At 37.4% G+C, this 19,281-nt stretch overlaps 1 protein-coding gene and 1 non-coding gene across 2 annotated transcripts; one reads left to right on the top strand and one right to left on the bottom strand.

The window, feature by feature from the left end:
* Positions 1 to 17,956: 17,956 nt before the first annotated feature.
* On the top strand, positions 17,957 to 18,484 carry LOC140004729 (uncharacterized). The gene is made up of 2 exons (XM_072044871.1): positions 17,957 to 18,115; positions 18,248 to 18,484. The coding sequence occupies exons 1-2, from the start codon at positions 17,957 to 17,959 to the stop codon at positions 18,482 to 18,484; spliced, it is 396 nt and encodes a 131-aa protein (XP_071900972.1).
* Positions 18,212 to 18,318, bottom strand: LOC113743833 (small nucleolar RNA R71). The gene has a single exon (XR_003461217.1). It is a non-coding gene; the product is annotated as a small nucleolar RNA R71 (small nucleolar RNA).
* Positions 18,485 to 19,281: the final 797 nt, after the last annotated feature.

The following is a 19,281-nucleotide window of genomic DNA, read 5'->3' as shown; positions in this document are numbered from 1 at the left end:
TACGGGTTCTCACACTCATACTTTTCGGGGCGTCACATTTCATGTGATTTTTAGAGGACTTACTTGTACCCAAATAACGAAGTGTTAACGGTGGTCAATGACTAGAGATGGCAATCCGAGGAAATAGGGATAGTTCGAGAGGATAATCGAGAACTGAGGGCAATTGTGAATGCCTAGACTACTAGAATTCCTGAAGTGGAGACGGAGGTACCTGAGGAGCGAGGAAAAGACAAAGGCTCCTAGTGAGAAGCTTCAAAAAGCTAAGAACCGACTTGCTAGGGTAGTACACGAAATTAAAAACCAGATGAATAAGTTGACGGCTAGGTATGTTACCTTGGTTGAACAAGTGGAGAATGACAAGATACTCGATAAGGGACATGAGATTAAAACTCCTAGTATTGGAAATGAAAATGATCTTACGGAGGTAGTAGAGACTTTTGGCTCCGCCAATCACTAAGCTAGTGATTTAAACTACTTCAATAGTTTTGCCAAAGATAGATGGGGTGGTGCTCGCTTAAAAGTCATTGCATTTTGTATCTTGTTTCCCTATGTTTCCTATCTTTTTGAAACAATTAAACATTACTCATGAGATGCTTGACTTTATTGCTTTATGATTTCAAATCTATGATTGGGTTGTACACATTTTCGATTATTTCAGTGTTTTCCCTTTTATTCTTGTATTTGGTTGGCATGATCAAAGTGTCACTTTTCAAATTTCGTTCATGTGCACTCATTTTATGTCATGCCCTTATAAATGTTAAATTTATAAGCGGCCAAAGAAGTGAAAAGGAACTGAGGGCAAGGGGTTAAGTAACCCCAAACTTAAGGGAATGGTTAGCGAACGACTGCTAGACCGAACCAAAATCTTAGAAACGATGGAAAACAATCACGTAGTTACTGCTATTGACCATACGATTGATGTCCTAGCATGGTTGGTTGAGCCCCAAACCTCTAGACTGATAAGCCAACCTAAAAATTAAGAGAGGTGTGGAAATGGAATGATTCTTGAAGTTTGTCCATCTAAGCTCACAGAAAATCTAATCTCGAAATAGTGAGATTGATTTGAGAGGATACAATAAGGTACTAGTGAGAACAAGAGATTATGATTTCTTCTCGAATGACTTTGTAGATAAGTATTGAAGAGTGAACTAAGACATGAAATTTTTATATTAAGGAATAAGGTCCTCTTAACTTGTTGCGTTTGTAATTACTGATAGTAGTCTCGTGGAGACTTAAGAGCTCGCCCGTATTAAGCAGAGAATAGTTAAGATTTGTATTCCGAGGTAACCTATAAGCAAAAGAATGAAAGAATATTATGCTCGAGCTTCCATTATGAATATCTACTTATTTGATCCTTTGATTTATCTAGTAGGCTAGCATTTGACTTTAACCAACCGGTAAGATGACAAATTTGGGAGAGATGCGTAAGAAAGTCGACCTTCTTCGAAATGAGGTAGAATTTCAAAGAAAATTGGCTGACTACTAGGAATGACAATGGAAACAAGAATATGAAGAGAAAACTGAGTTGCTACGCAGGAACGTAGAACTGGAGAGGAAATACAAAGGAAAACCTCAAACTGGTCAAACCGGCACTTTTCACACAAATTGTGGATACTGTGGCAAGATTAACCACACTGAAATCGAGTGCTGGAAAAGCAAGAAAAGTGTTTCAGGTGCGGTAGTATCGAGCATAAGTTTTTGAATTGCCCTAGAGCTCATAACAAGAGGAAATATTTAGCGGCCAGTTAGATCAACCACAAAGTAATCGAGCACTAGGAGGGGGTTTAAGCACTGGAAGTTTTACGAGTGGGGGTAGTTAACTCTGCTCGAGAGATAGAGGTTATAGGTTTACCCTAAACTAGACTGACACTTCTGGAGACTCAATCTTTTGCATAAGGGAAAGTCTTTTGTTATTTTGTATGTTGGCAACTTGACACATTTTGCTATAATCTTGTTGTTTCCCCTTTTTCCTTTTGAAATGATTCGATAAAATTCTCCCAACTAGATGTAACTATTATGATCTTTATGACATATGAAAATTTACTTCGCTTTTAATTGATTTTATGACTTACATGTATATTTAAACCTTACCCCACACTTTTAGATTTATAATAAAACATGAATGATAGTAGACGTAATCGAGATCATACTTGAGAATATAAGCAACCTTGAGGCCTTGGAGGTGACCAGGGATCGGGACCAAAAATCGAGAACTTAGGGTTGAAGTTGAGATCCAATGTTTGATTGCCAATTTGATATATTAAAAAATTTGAGATTTGGGTTAGTGCAAGGAAACACCCAATAGATTTAATGAGCCTAACGATTAAGGGACCGGATCTAATAATTAGGATGGGAGTTTGAGGCTCTACATAGACTACCGAGACTAGAACAATGTGACCATTAAGAACAACTACCTTTTGTTTTACATTGATAAGAATTCAATCAACTGTAAAGAACCGTGATACTATCCAAGTTGGATTTAAAGTAGAGCTATTACCAGATGAGAATTCTAGAAACTAATGTGGTTAAGACTGCTTTCAATTTAAGACATGGACACTTTGAATTTTTAGTATGCCCTTTGGGTTGACTAATACACTAGTAGCATTTATGGACCTAATGTATTGGAGTTTAAACCGTATTTGGATTAATCTGTGGTGGCATTTATTGATGATACATCAGTATATTCTAATGCTTGAGAAGATCGTGAAAGACACCTGATGATAGTTTTACAAAACTCGAGAGAAAGCGCCAACTTTCGTTAACTTCAATAAATGTGAGTTTGATTAGAAGAAATAGGCTTTCTAGGTTATACAATATCTAAGGAAGGAATTGTTATTGACTTAGCTAAAGTGGAAACTGTTTAAGAGAAAACAATCAGAAAATCCTACTAAAATTTGGAGTACTTAGAGTTAGCCTTGGTTTATCGTGGAATTTTTATAAGAGTGCAAGACTTGACAAGTTATTTGGGACTCTAGATGTGAGGAAGATTTTGAAAGTGAAAAATGTTTAATCGATGCACTTGTGTTAGCCCTACCGAGCTGAGGAGGCAGTTTTGTGATTTATACAGATGTTTCAAATAATGGTTTAGAATGTATACTACTGATACATGATGAGGTGATTGTGTATGCTTCTGGAAAGTTAAGATATCACGAGAGAAAGTAACCAACTCATGATTTGGAGTTAGTGGCTGTAATAATGGCATTAAAGAAGTGAGAACATTACCTTTGTGAGGTAGACATGAGGCCGATTAAGTTTCCCTATGACTCGAAAGTTAAAATGCCTATTGGGGAAAAATTAAGTTTTGATTACTAGTTGAATGAATAGAAATTGTGAAGTATAAGTTGGAAAACGTAAGTTAGTGATTGATTTGATAGACTTAACCATGAAGGGATTGATCTGTAAGTGAATTTCGATGGCGAAATTCTTTTTAAGGAGGGGAGGATGTGAGGACCCGAAAATTTTATTATTTTATTTAATATTATTGGTTTGTTTAAATATTTATTCACCTGTTTTCTCCAAATAATTTATTTCAACCATTCTAAGTATATTCATATGGAACAATGTCTTCCTTATGTTTTTAAAACGTTCCGTTAGCAAATTAATTTTTGGAGGTTCGTTTAAGTGAGAAATAATGAGTACATGTGTTTCAAGGTAATGTTCTATTCGAGAGTATAATTTTCTTGGAAAAAAATGAAGAATGATCAATAGTAGATTCAGAAAAGCTAATTGAGGAATTAAAGGTGAATGAGTTCTAATTAAGTGCGTACCACTCGCGTGTCGTTAGTTTTCCAAAAGACGCGCTAATACAAATTTATTGAAGATTTGAGAAAGTAATACTAGACTCATGTGAGGACCCGCAAATTTACTTATTTTAAATTTCTATTACTTGCATATTTAAATATTTAATTGGCCGTTTGGTCCGAATATTTTATTCTAACCTCTTTAGACCCAATTACATGGAACTATGGCTTACATGTATTTTTAAAATGACTCGTTACAAAAATTAATTTTTGGGAAGCTCGCTTAGTGAGAATAATGAATTCGCGTTTGGAAGTAATAATCGAATCGAGGATACAATAAACTTGAAAAAATTAGAGACTTGTACATTAGTCTTGAAATAGGTATTTTTATGTTTAAGTGTTCAAATATTAATTAGTGATATTATCGTTATAAGAATTTCTTGAAAATTCCACTTTATCGCGCACAAATAAGAAGTACGCGTTTTTACGCGCGCAATTAATTGAGAGACTTTAGACCTTTTTCTTATACCATTAAGAATGAATAATAATAGTAAGAATGAAAGTGCATTAGAGGTTTAGTGCACTAGTGAAACAAACCCGAGAGCAATCGGGCGCAAAACGCTCGCGAACGTGCACTATTCCCAGTTGACTTTTGGGACAAATCTTGGCCACAAATTCTCAAGCTTCCTCAAGAAACTACAACACTCTCTACACTCTCTTTTCTCTCTCTTGGTGGCCAGCCAAAATAGCAAGGAAAGAGGAAGAAAAGCTTCACCATTTTTACTCCAAATCTTTGCACCAATCTTTCTCCATTTCATCTCAAAATCACACTACACTTTGCTAACCACTTGGAGGCCACCTCAAGCTAGGAAAAGAGATTCATCTCACGGTTTTCTTTTAGTTTCAAGAGGCCAAAATTTTCTGCTTTGTTCATCAAGGAAGGTAAACAACGATCAACTACTAAAATCTTGACTTATGGAAGTTGTTTAGCACTTATGAGTTCTTTTTTTTTTCTAGAAATATGTTTTTATTTATTCGTGGGATTGAGTACAAAAAATATTCCTCTTACATATTTGTGATTTTTCGAAGTGAAGGCATTCCTAATCTGTCCAAACAGATTGCTCCACGAGCCAGTCTTGGGAACATACTAAAGGTATCGTAAACCTTGATTTGTTGCTGTGGATGAGATATTCCCACATTAGACAAAGCATCAGCAACTGTATTAGCTTCCCGATAGCAATGTGAGAATCTAGCAGGATCTTCTACTAGCTTCCAAATCTAGTTAACTTCTCTTCGAATTCGCCACGGATACTGAGTACGACGCTGAATGATCCCAATCAAAACCAATGAATCCGATTGTACACATATGTCTTCGAAGCCCTTTTGTATACACGTTTGAAGGCCAATTAGAAGAGCTCGAGCCTCTGCGTGGAGACTTGTAGTTTCTCCCAAGTAGGCTGAGAAGGCAATCAGTGGTAAGCCAGTTGAATCCCGAAGAACCCCACCACCCCCACCCACTCCTGGATTACCTTTAGCACAGCCATCCGTATTAAGTATATACCTTTAGCACTTATGAGTTCATAATTTCTTATGGGTAGCTTTATTTATGTTGGAAATTTGGTGTGTGGGCTCTATAAACTCCCACTTTGGCTTGATCGACTGATTTTGTGAGTTTTGATGTTAATAATGTTGGATTAGTGCTTAAATTAGTAGAAATGAATGATATTATGGATGAAAGCTCAAAAGAAGAGCCATTCCATAGGCTCACAATATCATAAGAATAAGAATTACAACAATCACAAGTGCAGAAATTCAACTTAGCACAAGACAGATTTGACGTACGAATGCGGAAATAACATATCCGAAGCTACGCTTATCGGATTGAGACGAAACCTATTCCGTTTCGAAGCTAAGACACAGAGCTACAACATTCATGAAGGTAACTTAGTCCAGTTTCTAATGTAACTTAGTCAAATTCTCAAATTACTAAACCAGAAACCAATTCATCGGCTGTTTAAACGCAGAACACTATAATGGACATATCTCAGAGTACACAAGTCTAAATCAGGTGTTATTAGAGGCATTTGAAAGCTAATTCAGAATACTACAACTTTCATGTTTTGGAAAAAAGCTAAATCAGAATGGATCCTAGTCGAAAAACGTGATAAACTGGACTTAACAGATCACACGGACTGCTTGGGAAATACTTAAAACAGTAAGGGTATTTTGGACTTTCCATGTCATACGTTGCTCCGATTGAGCTGAAATTTTGTAGGAACCTATAAAATATCATTCTATACAACTTTCCTTCTTTGATCTAAGGCCAATTCGGCCTCTAACATAGGGCTACAAAACCGGACAGAATAGAAGAACAATTTTCCAGAATTCTGAAATTTTCAGTTTCTAGTGGAATTTTCTCAAATTTCTGGTTCTAATCACCACCAAACAACCTTATATAACCTTAATTACAACATTTACAATCATACAACAAGTTTAGGCAGAGAGCTATGAAACCCTAGCTTGCTTATTCATCCCAAAATTCATAACAACCACTTGCATAATCATGAAATTAAGCCAAAACTTAAGCTAAAAATCATCTTAAACCCAAAATTTAAGCAACAAGGATCATGACCAGATTTGTACCTCTAAAGCAAGACTTGGATGAGTGATAGTTCACTCCCTTTGAAATTTCTTAGTTCCTCAAGCTTCCCAACTCACAACCTCCACTTTAATCGGTTTGGAATTGGAATTCCTCACTTAGTTGTAGCAAATCAAGAAGATGGAATGTTTTTTTTTCTTGCTCTCACTTTCTCACACTCTTTGGTTCGGCCAGCAGCAGAAATATGGAGAGGAAAGGTGAAAAAATTGGTTAAGTAAGAAGCCAAAGTGTCTTGGTCAAGATGCTCTTAGGTGGCGACACTTGTCGCCACCACCACCTTTTTTTTTTTTTTTTTTCTCTTTCTTTTCCTTCTTTTCTAGCCACTAGTTTTGGTCAGCCTTAGCTGTAATATAAGAAGATATTTTGCTCAAGTATCAATGAACTTGTAGGGTAAGAAAGTGGTGGTCAAGTGGTGCGTTCAATCGGTAGTGCGCGAGACCCGCCGGTTCGCGCCGTTTTTCTTAAAAACTCACGTACTAGGGTTTTTACTTCCCATTCACTAACCTTATATCATTGCTACCAATCACATATTATTTCTCACTTAAAAATCACTTTTAATCCTCAAATTTAATCTTTACTCTGTACCGAAAATTCATCCGGCGAAAAATCGCGAAAACCCTAATTTTGCTCCAAACTTGAAACCGAAGCGTAAAACCCTATTCTCTAGGTTTACTTACACTTATTGTGAAATAATTGGGTAGTGGGCTTTGACAAATAATAATTTTCAAATAAAAGGGTATTTTTGAGAAAAATACAAGAAATTTGCGAGTCCTCACATTCTCTCCCCCTTAAAAAAATTTCGTCCTCGAAATTTTACCTTCAGTTGCCTCAGACGAGTCTGGAACTTGTCGGTTATCTAAAGCATAAACCTTTGCCGGTCCGCTAGTTCGTTTCCCTCCTTCATTCACTTGTGATTTAGCTCCATCCAGTTGAAGAGCATTGCTTTCACGTGACTGTCTTCTCGGACAGTTGCTAACTTGATGATTGCCACTTCCGCAGATTAAACATTTCCTCCCCTTTCTCCAACAATCGCTTTCGACATGATTTGCCTTTCCACAGTACCCACAGACCACGTGAGAAGCCATCTTTTGGCTTTCTTGAAAATTTTTCCCAAATCTGATTTGGCTTTCTTTTGTAGATCCTTCACCTATCGCCCCTAATGTCCATGGTGGATGGGACAAAAAGTTTACTTTTTGCACTTTGGAAGGGACTCTCGCTTCACTTAATTCCTCCGCTAAATACTCGATGCACTCCTTTTCTGGGTCTGGGAAGCTTTTATCTGTGCCTTTGCAGTCTCGATTCTTTGAGCTTTCTCAAGGGCCTCCGTAAACGTATTCACTTGTACTGCCGCTAATGCTTCTTGGAGTTCCAAATTTAATCCCTGTATAAACCGTCTTACTCTTCGCCGCTCTGTGGCCACCAATTCAGAAGCAAACTTGGATAGTTTCGTAAATTTTGTTTCATATTCAGCCACACTTAGCGTTCCCTGGCGTAGTCCAATAAACTCTTCCTCTCTCCTCTCTTGAACTAAAGGAGGGAGGTATTTCTCGTTAAATTCCCTTATGAAATTCGTCCATATCCATACGGTCTGTTCTCTTTCCCATTTTGCTTTAATAACGTTCCACCACGCTCGGGCCGATCCTTCAAATTGGAACACCGCAAAGTTTACTTGTCTTTGCTCGGTGTAGTTCAAGACGGTGAAAATATTAATCATGGCCTCTAACCATTGTTCGGCTATATCCGGATCAGATCCTCCAAGAAATTTCGGAGGAGTAAACTTCTGAAACCTCTCAAGAGCCTTATCTTCTCCGATTTCAGGGTTCCGGGGTTGATTCACGGCCATTTGGCCTTGTTGATCCACCAGTCTTGCAAAGATATCTGTCATTTGTTGCATTACCGTTGCCATTTGGTCTTCGGCTTCAACCCTCGTTCCTTGCTCTTGTGCAGATGTTGTTTCTCTTTCCTCTCTTGGCTCTTGAGCTCGTTCATTCCCACGGCCACGTCCACGTCCACGGCTACGTCTCCCGTCCATATATATGTTTTCCCTCTCTTTTCTTTTCCCCCAAAAGGTAATTTAGTAAATAAACACGATAAGGTTACTAAAGTAACTATTGAGGGCACCAAAAATTCAAATAAACATATACCCACATAACACGCCATACCAAGATGACGGATAAGCAAATACACAAATACATATCAAGTTGGACAGATAACCATGTACATACAGGTATACTAACGTCATGTAGTAACAATATACCGGTAAATCAAAAGGAAAAGGTGAAGTCGTCCCAGTATCAGCCCGTCCGGTCTCTCACGTCACTTACTATCCAAACTAGATGTCCCTGATCTCTTGTGCTCATTCTAGTCAGATAAAGCCTGTTCATGTTCCCAAAATGTAAGTCTCAAGTATTTAGCAGCACCTCAACTATAGAGTACTCAGGCACGAAAATCCGAAATAAGATAATTCACATCTCGAGCTGCAGTCCCAAGAGTAAACTATCTACAATCGGAATTCCTACCTGACATACCTATCTATGGTCCTCAGATATCATTAGAAAGATTTAAGGCCTATAACATTCGCAATTCATAGCTTCACTTAGTCCCTCATACTTATTCACCACTTAGTCCAGGGTCACTCCACGTAGAAACCATGCGAAGCAACTATAAATTTTATCCCTCAATCGCTTAACTTTCAAGTCCAATCAAATCCCACAGTCCGGTATCCTAATCTTTAATCTAAGATACACTACAGAGATCTGAAGCCTAAGCTCTGATACCACTTGTAACGACCCCACCTCCCCCTAAGGCGTACCAGAGGGTTCGGCGGGCCGCCTGCCCAGCTCTCGCCGGGACTCAGTCGTTCTTTAATCAAATCCAGAACAAATCACAAGAATAAATAGGGTCGCAATCCAAACTTAAAGTGGAACTTATATACATTGCTATCTCAAAAGGAAGTACAACCATCAAATGTACAAAGGTTCTCACTTCACCACACAACTAGCCCGTGCCAAGCACTAGGGCGAGAACCATTACAAAAGAAACAAAAGACCTAGACTAGTCTAGTCTATGCTCTCATCCTGCTCGCCGTCCCCTGTTAAGGAAAACAAAACTAAAGGGGTGAGCTAAAAACTCAGTAAGGTTCCAAACAGATAATCAAACAATCAATTCAATACATTAAACATGGAGTATCAATAATTCAAGAAACATTTACAATGGAAAGCAATAGTAACATTCATTAAAAGGATACGGCTCACAAGGAGCAATTCGTTCATTCGTTCATTCGTTCTCCTGACATTTCCCCTTATTCCTCCAATCATTTGAAAATGCATTTTTCGTTTATCAATAAACCCTCGTTCGTTCGTTCATTCATTCATTCACCCCCGTCCTGGCCGTTGGCCAGTCTCCACCAACCTACAGGGTAATACTCGAGTATACCAAACGTTCACCCAAGTCCCTAATCGCCCGACCGAGTCCGCTTCTGGCTCGAGACGACCGGTAACAAGGGGCAATGGCCAGTTCAGCCCAAAAGGCTTACATTCATGCGCAAGTAACATTTCAATCATTAAATCCTTGAAAATTACACAGTTATTTAGGTCGAGTGCGATAAAGTACACACTCGCCTAGAAAACTCATTTTGGAAATCATTAAAAGCAATTAACACATTAGCAAATGATAACAACAAGCCATAAAGTCAAATAAGGAACACTCACCTAGATATACAAAATAACGTGCAAAATATCCTTCCGGATATTACCCTTAGTCACCAATGAAACCTAAGGTTGAACAAGAGAACATATTACAGTTTATCGAGCAAAACGTTTAAGGGAAACAAAGAAACCCGACTAATTAGGAGTAAAACGTGTAAAGATGACTTTCAAGTAAGAAGAGGGTTGTTTGAATCCCAGGATGAACAATCATGTTTTAAAATGGAAAACCGGTCATGGTATTGGCCAAACAAAAGTATACAAGTTCAAATAGAAACCTAGCCCTCGAGCGAAAATTTGGGCAGCACGCCCTTTGTGTTTACCTAATTTTCCAGCCATTTTGGCTTCATTATTTTTCCTCAACCACAACCCAACATCACACATAAGCAATTCAAGTCAAGAGCCATTCCATAGGCTCACAATATCATAAGAATAAGAATTACAACAATCACAAGTGCAGAAATTCAACTTAGCACAAGACAGATTTGACGTACGAATGCGGAAATAACATATCCGAAGCTACGCTTATCGGATTGAGACGAAACCTATTCCGTTTCGAAGCTAAGACACAGAGCTACAACATTCATGAAGGTAACTTAGTCCAGTTTCTAATGTAACTTAGTCAAATTCTCAAATTACTAAACCAGAAACCAATTCATCGGCTGTTTAAACGCAGAACACTATAATGGACATATCTCAGAGTACACAAGTCTAAATCAGGTGTTATTAGAGGCATTTGAAAGCTAATTCAGAATACTACAACTTTCATGTTTTGGAAAAAAGCTAAATCAGAATGGATCCTAGTCGAAAAACGTGATAAACTGGACTTAACAGATCACACGGACTGCTTGGGAAATACTTAAAACAGTAAGGGTATTTTGGACTTTCCATGTCATACGTTGCTCCGATTGAGCTGAAATTTTGTAGGAACCTATAAAATATCATTCTATACAACTTTCCTTCTTTGATCTAAGGCCAATTCGGCCTTTAACATAGGGCTACAAAACCGGACAGAATAGAAGAACAATTTTCCAGAATTCTGAAATTTTCAGTTTCTAGTGGAATTTTCTCAAATTTCTGGTTCTAATCACCACCAAACAACCTTATATAACCTTAATTACAACATTTACAATCATACAACAAGTTTAGGCAGAGAGCTATGAAACCCTAGCTTGCTTATTCATCCCAAAATTCATAACAACCACTTGCATAATCATGAAATTAAGCCAAAACTTAAGCTAAAAATCATCTTAAACCCAAAATTTAAGCAACAAGGATCATGACCAGATTTGTACCTCTAAAGCAAGACTTGGATGAGTGATAGTTCACTCCCTTTGAAATTTCTTAGTTCCTCAAGCTTCCCAACTCACAACCTCCACTTTAATCGGTTTGGAATTGGAATTCCTCACTTAGTTGTAGCAAATCAAGAAGATGGAATGTTTTTTTTCTTGCTCTCACTTTCTCACACTCTTTGGTTCGGCCAGCAGCAGAAATATGGAGAGGAAAGGTGAAAAAATTGGTTAAGTAAGAAGCCAAAGTGTCTTGGTCAAGATGCTCTTAGGTGGCGACACTTGTCGCCACCACCACCTTTCTTTTTTTTTTTTCTCTTTCTTTTCCTTCTTTTCTAGCCACTAGTTTTGGTCAGCCTTAGCTGTAATATAAGAAGATATTTTGCTCAAGTATCAATGAACTTGTAGGGTAAGAAAGTGGTGGTCAAGTGGTGCGTTCAATCGGTAGTGCGCGGGACCCGCCGGTTCGCGCCGTTTTTCTTAAAAACTCACGTACTAGGGTTTTTACTTCCCATTCACTAACCTTATATCATTGCTACCAATCACAAATTATTTCTCACTTAAAAGTCACTTTTAATCCTCAAATTTAATCTTTACTCTGTACCGAAAATTCATCCGGCGAAAAATCGCGAAAACCCTAATTTTGCTCCAAACTTGAAACCGAAGCGTAAAACCCTATTCTCTAGGTTTACTTACACTTATTGTGAAATAATTGGGTAGTGGGCTTTGACAAATAATAATTTTCAAATAAAAGGGTATTTTTGAGAAAAATACAAGAAATTTGCGAGTCCTCACAATTCTCAATTCTAAGTTTAATTGAGTGAGTTGTGGCCGAAATTCGAAACTGACTCAATGATTTGAAACCCTCTTTTGGCTAGTAAATGTCTAAATCTTGATTGGGGCTTGTTGTTTCGAAATTCTTGGTGTTAATCACTACCAAATGCATCTTAGATGTTTCTTAGACATTACCTACACAAAGGGACCGTGTTTGAGGCACTTTTGTTGGCCAAACATTTTGAAAACGGAAAACTCATGTACAAGGCAGATTTGCCTTGGAAATTTGAAAATTTTGGTGATTTGGTTAACCAACTTTCCGTGCGTATTTTTCCATGAAAATTGATAGATGAATATCCCTCATATGTTAGTGTAATACTACCAAATTTTGTGCCATTCCGATTTCATTTCGATGCTCAAACAAAGTCCCAAAGTTTGTAAATTGAACCTGGAAATTTGCCTAACCGTCTCAATTTTTCGGCAACTTTGAGCTACTATATCTTGGTGCTCAAAACTCCAATTCTTGTTCTGCTTATTTTGTTTTAAACTTTGATTACAACTCTAATTGAGTTTCAAATCTGAGAGGCTAGTTCAAATTCTGTGAATTTTTCCGAATTTCCAAAGTTGGCGAAAAACCAACCTCAAAACTGTCTCGCAAGCCTAAAACAGTAACTTTGAGCCAATTTTTGAATGCCTTCCATTGGGAATCACAGGAAAATATATTCTAGGAACTTTTATTACTTTGGAAGAAGTTTCCAATGATACCAAGTTTTCCAATTTTGGACTTGTAATGAGTGAGATACGATTTTTCAAAGATCTCATATCAAAGCTGAAATTTTCGAAACTTAAGAAAATGAAGTTTTTCGAATTCTCCTTTTCCCCTCGATATCACTTGAACGTTTTATAATTGATTTCAAGGATGAAAACTCGATTTCTCTTGTGCTTTAAAAACCCTACTTTTGAGCCTTGATTCGCGAGTAATTTAGGCTCGCTTTCGTGAAATTTTCTTAGATTGTACAAGTGTACAATCATTCGTGATAATTGGGGTTATAAATGATAATCCACTAGAATTGCTCAGGCTCACACGAGGACCTTCAAGAGGATCCCACGGTGGACGCCTGAACTTCAAGTGATATTTCTTCTTTGTTTACTTGGTGAGTGTTAAGTGTATGACTAGTTGAAATCCTGTGAATGTGACACATGCTTATCTGTTATCCATGACTTGAGATTTTGAAAATGGAGTCGAATGTGTACTTTATCGCACTCGTTCTCATTTGAAATGAATAACTCATGCTTGAAATGTTGGAATATATCAAATGCTTGAAAATATGTCAAATGCTTGGATATATCAAATGCTTGAATAACATGAAATAGTATGTTATGGCTGCATACATCGCTAGAGCGAATCTCCTCGACACTCAAATGTACATGGGGGACACCCAAACTCATAGGCTGACCTTGGGACTCGAGTCGGCATGGGTTTGGTCGGGAATCTCGGTGAACCATGAGGACCACATGAAAGCTTGATCTATTGGAGAGATCTCACTTGGCATACTCGTGGAGTATCGCCTTATAAATGTCGTGTGGGCCCGGTGCGGTGTACGGTGGACGGACATGAGAAGTAAGTGGAGATCTACGGATTGGAAATACTGATCCGGTTGACGGAGAGTCATCGTGGGAAGGTATACGAATAACATTGGCAAAGCAAGTGGAACTTAACTCCTGAGAACTACCATATCCTTGAATTGTTTTTGTTTACATTTCATTGAAATTGTTAACTACTCGCACTTTATCATTTGACCTGTTATTTGGACTTGCTACTTGGACAATGTGCTTGCATGTGTGTTCTTGGCCTCACGAGCAATCGCTTACCCCGTAGATTTATTTTCCTTAACAGGAATGGACCTGGAGTGAATCTCGAAGAAATCCTCTGGATGTGCTTGTGTATTAGGGTTTCAAATGCAATTGGCTAGATATTTTGGCTATTGTATATTTTAGGATTTGATGTGCATTTTTTTGGGATCCTGATGTAAGAATTGGATACTTGATGTATTTTGGAACTCGCGGTGTAAGTTTGAATGTTAATTGTGGAAGCGACTTCTCTTTCTTACATTATCTTGTTGTGATGGCTAGTATTGTATTAAACTTGAACGAGAATTGTACCGAGTCCTGGCGAAAGTTGGGCAGGTGTCCCGCGGGATACCCTTTGATTCGCCTTAGGGAGAAGTGGGGGCGTCACAACTTATGCAACCATAGCATAATTAATCACTGAAACACTTCACTTAATTTACTTAACAAGTCACTTCAAGCAATTCCCTTCAAGTAATTCAAGTACACTTTACGTAAATATTCACTTCAAGTATTTCATGTCAAGTAATTCAAATACACTTCAGTCAAATAAGAACGAGTGTGGTAAAGCAGACACTCGACTCAGCATTTTTAAAATATTCAATCACTAATAACGATTAAGCAGGTAACACGTTCACATACACTTGACACTCACCAAGTAAAATAAGAAACAAGTGAGAAATGTCCACTAGAGGGTTCAGGCGTCCACCGTGGGATCCTTTCGAAGGTCCTCCTGAGTGCCTGAGCAATTGATAATGAACTATTACACACTATAGTTTAAAACCCCTAATTATCGAGGAAGATTGCACTGTTGTACAATCTAAGAAGAAATCATGAAAATAAACGTTAATTACTCGCAAATCGAGACTCAAAAGTGGGGTTTTAATAATAGAAAAAATATGATTTTCATCTTTGAATCAAGTGTGAAACGGCCAGGTAATATCGAAGGAAAAAAACGGCGAGTTCTAAAACTCAATTTCCTTTAAATTCGGAAATTTCAGATTTAACAAGCAATCTTGGAAAAATCATAACTCATTCTCTGAAAGTCCAAAATTGGAAAATTTAGTACCGTTGGAAACTACTTCCAAAGTACTAAAAGTTCGTAGAAGGCACTTTTCCATGATTCCAAATGGAAGATATTCAAATTTTGGCTTCAACTTGCTGTTTTGGAATACCAAGATAGTTTCGAGGTTGGTTTTTGGCCAATTTTGAAAATTCGGCAAAATTCACAGAATGTGAACTAGCCTCTGAAATTTGAAAATCAAAACGCAATAAGCGGAACAAGAATTGGAGTTTTGAGCACTAAGATATAGCAGCTCGAAGTTGTTGAAATTTCTCACTGAACAAGGGTTTTCCAGATTTAAAACATGAATTTTTAAAACTTTGGTTGAGCATTGAAATGGACTTGGAATGGCACCAAATTTGGTAGTATTATCCTATCATATAATGGCTATTCCTCTGTCAATTTTCATGTAAAAATTCATACGGGAAATCAGTTAACAAAGCCACTAAAGTTCCAAGAATTTCCAAGGCAAATCTGCCTTGTATTTCCGTTTTCCCTTTTCTAACTTTTGGGTCAATGAATCATATCAAACATGGTTAATTTATGAAGACAAGGTCTAATAAACATCCAAGATACTTTTGGTAGGTGGTCAACACCAAGAATTTCAAAATAACAAGTCTCAATTCAAATTAAGGCATTCAACTAGCCAAAAGAGGGTTTTCCATCACTGAGATAGTTTCGTAATTCGGCCACAACTCACCCAATTCAACTTGGAATTGAGCGTGGTTGGTGGCATTGAAAACTAAATTCATAAGGCTACAATACATAAGAAATCGTTGATAAGTGAATATTTAACGTATATTTTGTACAAGTTTGGCCTGAAATTTTGGTATGTTTTGAGAAGATTAAAACCATATTTGAACTCTTTTGCTGATAATTGATTAAATATTGTTTAAGTGTTCAAAACTGGATAAATGAATGGATTAATGCATTAATTTTATCAAATTGTGAAGGATATTGATGTATGAAATTCATGCATGAGATGAAGGAAATGTAAGGATCGTCCAGAGGATAAACTACACAAGAAATTAGGAGCAAAAGTAAAGAAAAAGGAAAAGAAGTGAAAAACTGGAAAAAAGACCAGCACGGATCCGAGCTCGGATCCGTGTGAATCAAGGGAGATCCGAGCCCTCGTCTGTATTTCTGGAGCAGTGTATCCGAGGGCAAAGGGTCCGAGCTCGGATCCATCAGAGAAGGCCTCGGATCAGCATTGATCCGAGCTCGAATCGAACTTTCACCCCTCGGATTTGCCTCTCTCTTCTGCAAGTGGCACAGCTGTTTTTTCTCACTTCTCACACAACTTTTCAGCTATTTGGAATCAATGAATTTGGTGGCACATGCTTCTGCAACAAAAGTGAAGACAAAATGAGTTAAAGAAAGTCAAAACAACATTTTCTTTTGACGTCCTTTACAAAATCTAAGTGATTGAAATCATGAAGGAGAAAAAAAAGGCCTTTCTACCACTTTTGATGCAGAGACACAAGGGGAGAAGCTAAAGATGAGCATATGTAGCTAGTTTTTCTACTTGTCACTAGTTTCTCTCTAGTTAGGTGTTCTTGGAGAAGCATTTGGAGTATTCACTTGTAATCATCTTGTACAAGAACATAGCAAAAATTGGAGGGCTTCACCATCAATTGGCTAAGCTTTCTTTTATCTTTCTTGTACTTGTACTTTATGATGATTTGCATTAACAAACTTATGAGTTTGATTTTTATCTCATTCATGAGTAGCTAATTTTCTTTATCTAGGGAGTAGATGTAACTTATGGCTAAATAATGTGAATTGAATGTGATTTACACTGGTTATATCTTGTATTAACTTGTCTATTTGTGCATGTAATAAGTACTTGTTATTGCTTGATCACCAATAGCATGTTTATAGTTGTTATTATTCAATGAGCATTGGTAGTAACAATGGAAATACATGAGTGGAGCTTAAGTTGTATGTTCATGAAAATAGAGATACACTTAAGTGGATTACTTAGCATTTCATGAAAGAAAACAGAATAGTAGTAGTATTTCACCATGAAAATAGGGAAAAGTGGACTACTCTAGGCCATTTTATCATGAGAATGAAGTTTGGTAATATTGGAAATGAATCCCTGGTTAATCAAGAATAATAATAAGAGGTAAATCCATTTATTTGTGTTGTTTATGCCATAAGTGGAATCTACATCCCTAGATTCAATCTTTAGTGAAATTTCTCCATTTCAATTTAACATTGATTAAACCCGATTTGTAGACAATAGCATTATAGTTTCGTTGTTCAGATTTATTGTAAGTCTGAATAATAGAGAGAAATAAGGGCCTAGTACTTGTGTAATTGCTCCTCATAGGATCGACCCGATACATACCCTATATTACGATCTCGGCCTGTATACTTGCAGTCAACGGGTATAAAATCGGATTTAAACTTGCATTGATATAAAAATTCCGTCAAGTTTTTGGCGCCATTGCCAGGGAACGGCAATATTAGAGTCTAATCATCTCTATTAATTTAGACATCTGTATTTTTAGTTGAGCTGTCTATAGCTAGCTTAACATTTTAATCAGTTTTTGATAAATAAAAGTCGCATAATCTTTCTTGTTTCTGTTTGTAGTATATGCACCGGATATCTCGAGAAGTAGCACCTTTCCATCCAAAAATTTAAAGGACGTTACGTAGACAAAGGAGTGATACACTACAGCAAGAGGAACAAGAGGTTTGGCAACCAATAGAGGAAATTTTAATAGAGCTTCCATTTGAAAAAGACGGAAAATGAACCCAATAGGCGAATTCCATGAGATTTTTCTCTACCGGAAACACAAGGTTCTCAAACTAGCATTGCAAAGCCAACGGTAAATGCTAATAACTTTGAGATTAAACCATCACTGATTCAAATGGTACAACAATTTCAATATGGAGGTAATGCTACCGAAGATCCAAATTCTCACTTGTCAGCATTTCTTGAAATCTGTGATACAATTAAGTTTAATGGTGTTAGTGATGATGCAATTAAACTTCGCTTGTTTCCATTTTCGCTAAGGGACAAGGCCAAGGTTTGGTTACAATCTCATCCTCCAAATACTTTTACTACTTGGGCTGAATTAGCTAAGGCATTTCTCAATAAATTCTTTCCACCTGGAAAAACTGCTAAATTCAGAATGGATATAACTAGTTTCTTTCAATAGGAAGGAGAGACATTGTATGAAATTTGGGAGCGCTATCGGGAATTGCAACGAAGATGTCCTCATCATGGGTTATCAGATTGGCTAGTAGTCCAAATATTTTATAATGGCCTCACCTATTCAACAAAGACGCATGTAGATGTGGCAGCGGGAGAAGCATTGATGGGAAAGACAGCCGAGGAAGCTCAACAATTGATTGAAGAAATGGCTGCTAACAACTACAAATGGGCAAACGAATGAGGTAATACAAGAAGAACCGCAGGTATGCTCGAAGTAGATACCTTGAATATGTTAAGTGCAAAAATGGATAATGTGGTTAAGATGCTTAATGGGCATGTTGGTTCTAGCTCTAATCAAGGAGTAGTTGTTGCATGTTGTACTACTTGTAGCGGAGATCATGATGATTCTATGTGTTCTAACAGCGAACAGGTTCAATATTTTAACAATTACAACTGTCCACCCCAAAACAATCCATACTCCAATACCTATAATTCAAGATGGCATAATCACCCGAATTTTGGATGGAAGGATCTAGGGAAACAACAAAAACCAGTTAATCCACCGGGTTTTCAACCGAAGCAACCACTCCCGGAGTCCAAACCAGCTTGGGAATTGGCAATTGAGAAACTGGCAAATGTATCAAATGATAAAATTGAAAAGTTAGCCAGTGCCACTACTCAACGGTTTGAAAGAATTGAAGGAAGGATGGACCAACTCACCAATATGTACAGGAATGTTGAGATCCAATTAGGGCAAATAGCAAATGCGGTTAACAATCGCAACAAAGGGGATTTACCTAGCAAGACTGAAGTGAATCCAAGACAGCATGTCAATGCAATCATTCTTAGAAGCGGTAAAACGGTTGAAGGACGTAATTTTGAAAATTCAGGTGGTAAAAAAGACAAGGAGCAATCAATCGAAGGGGAGAAAGAAAGCCGAAATGATCATGTTGTCATTGATATTGATGCACTTTCTCCCAAATTAAATTCTCAGTTAAATTCTAATGTGATTCCTTTTCCTCACAGGTTGAAGAAAGA

The sequence above is a fragment of the Coffea arabica genome, chromosome 4c (genome assembly GCF_036785885.1).
Source record: "Coffea arabica cultivar ET-39 chromosome 4c, Coffea Arabica ET-39 HiFi, whole genome shotgun sequence".
NCBI lineage: Eukaryota > Viridiplantae > Streptophyta > Magnoliopsida > Gentianales > Rubiaceae > Coffea > Coffea arabica.
The sequence above is the reverse complement of the archived record's forward strand: the minus strand, read 5'-3'. Positions and strand labels throughout refer to the sequence as shown.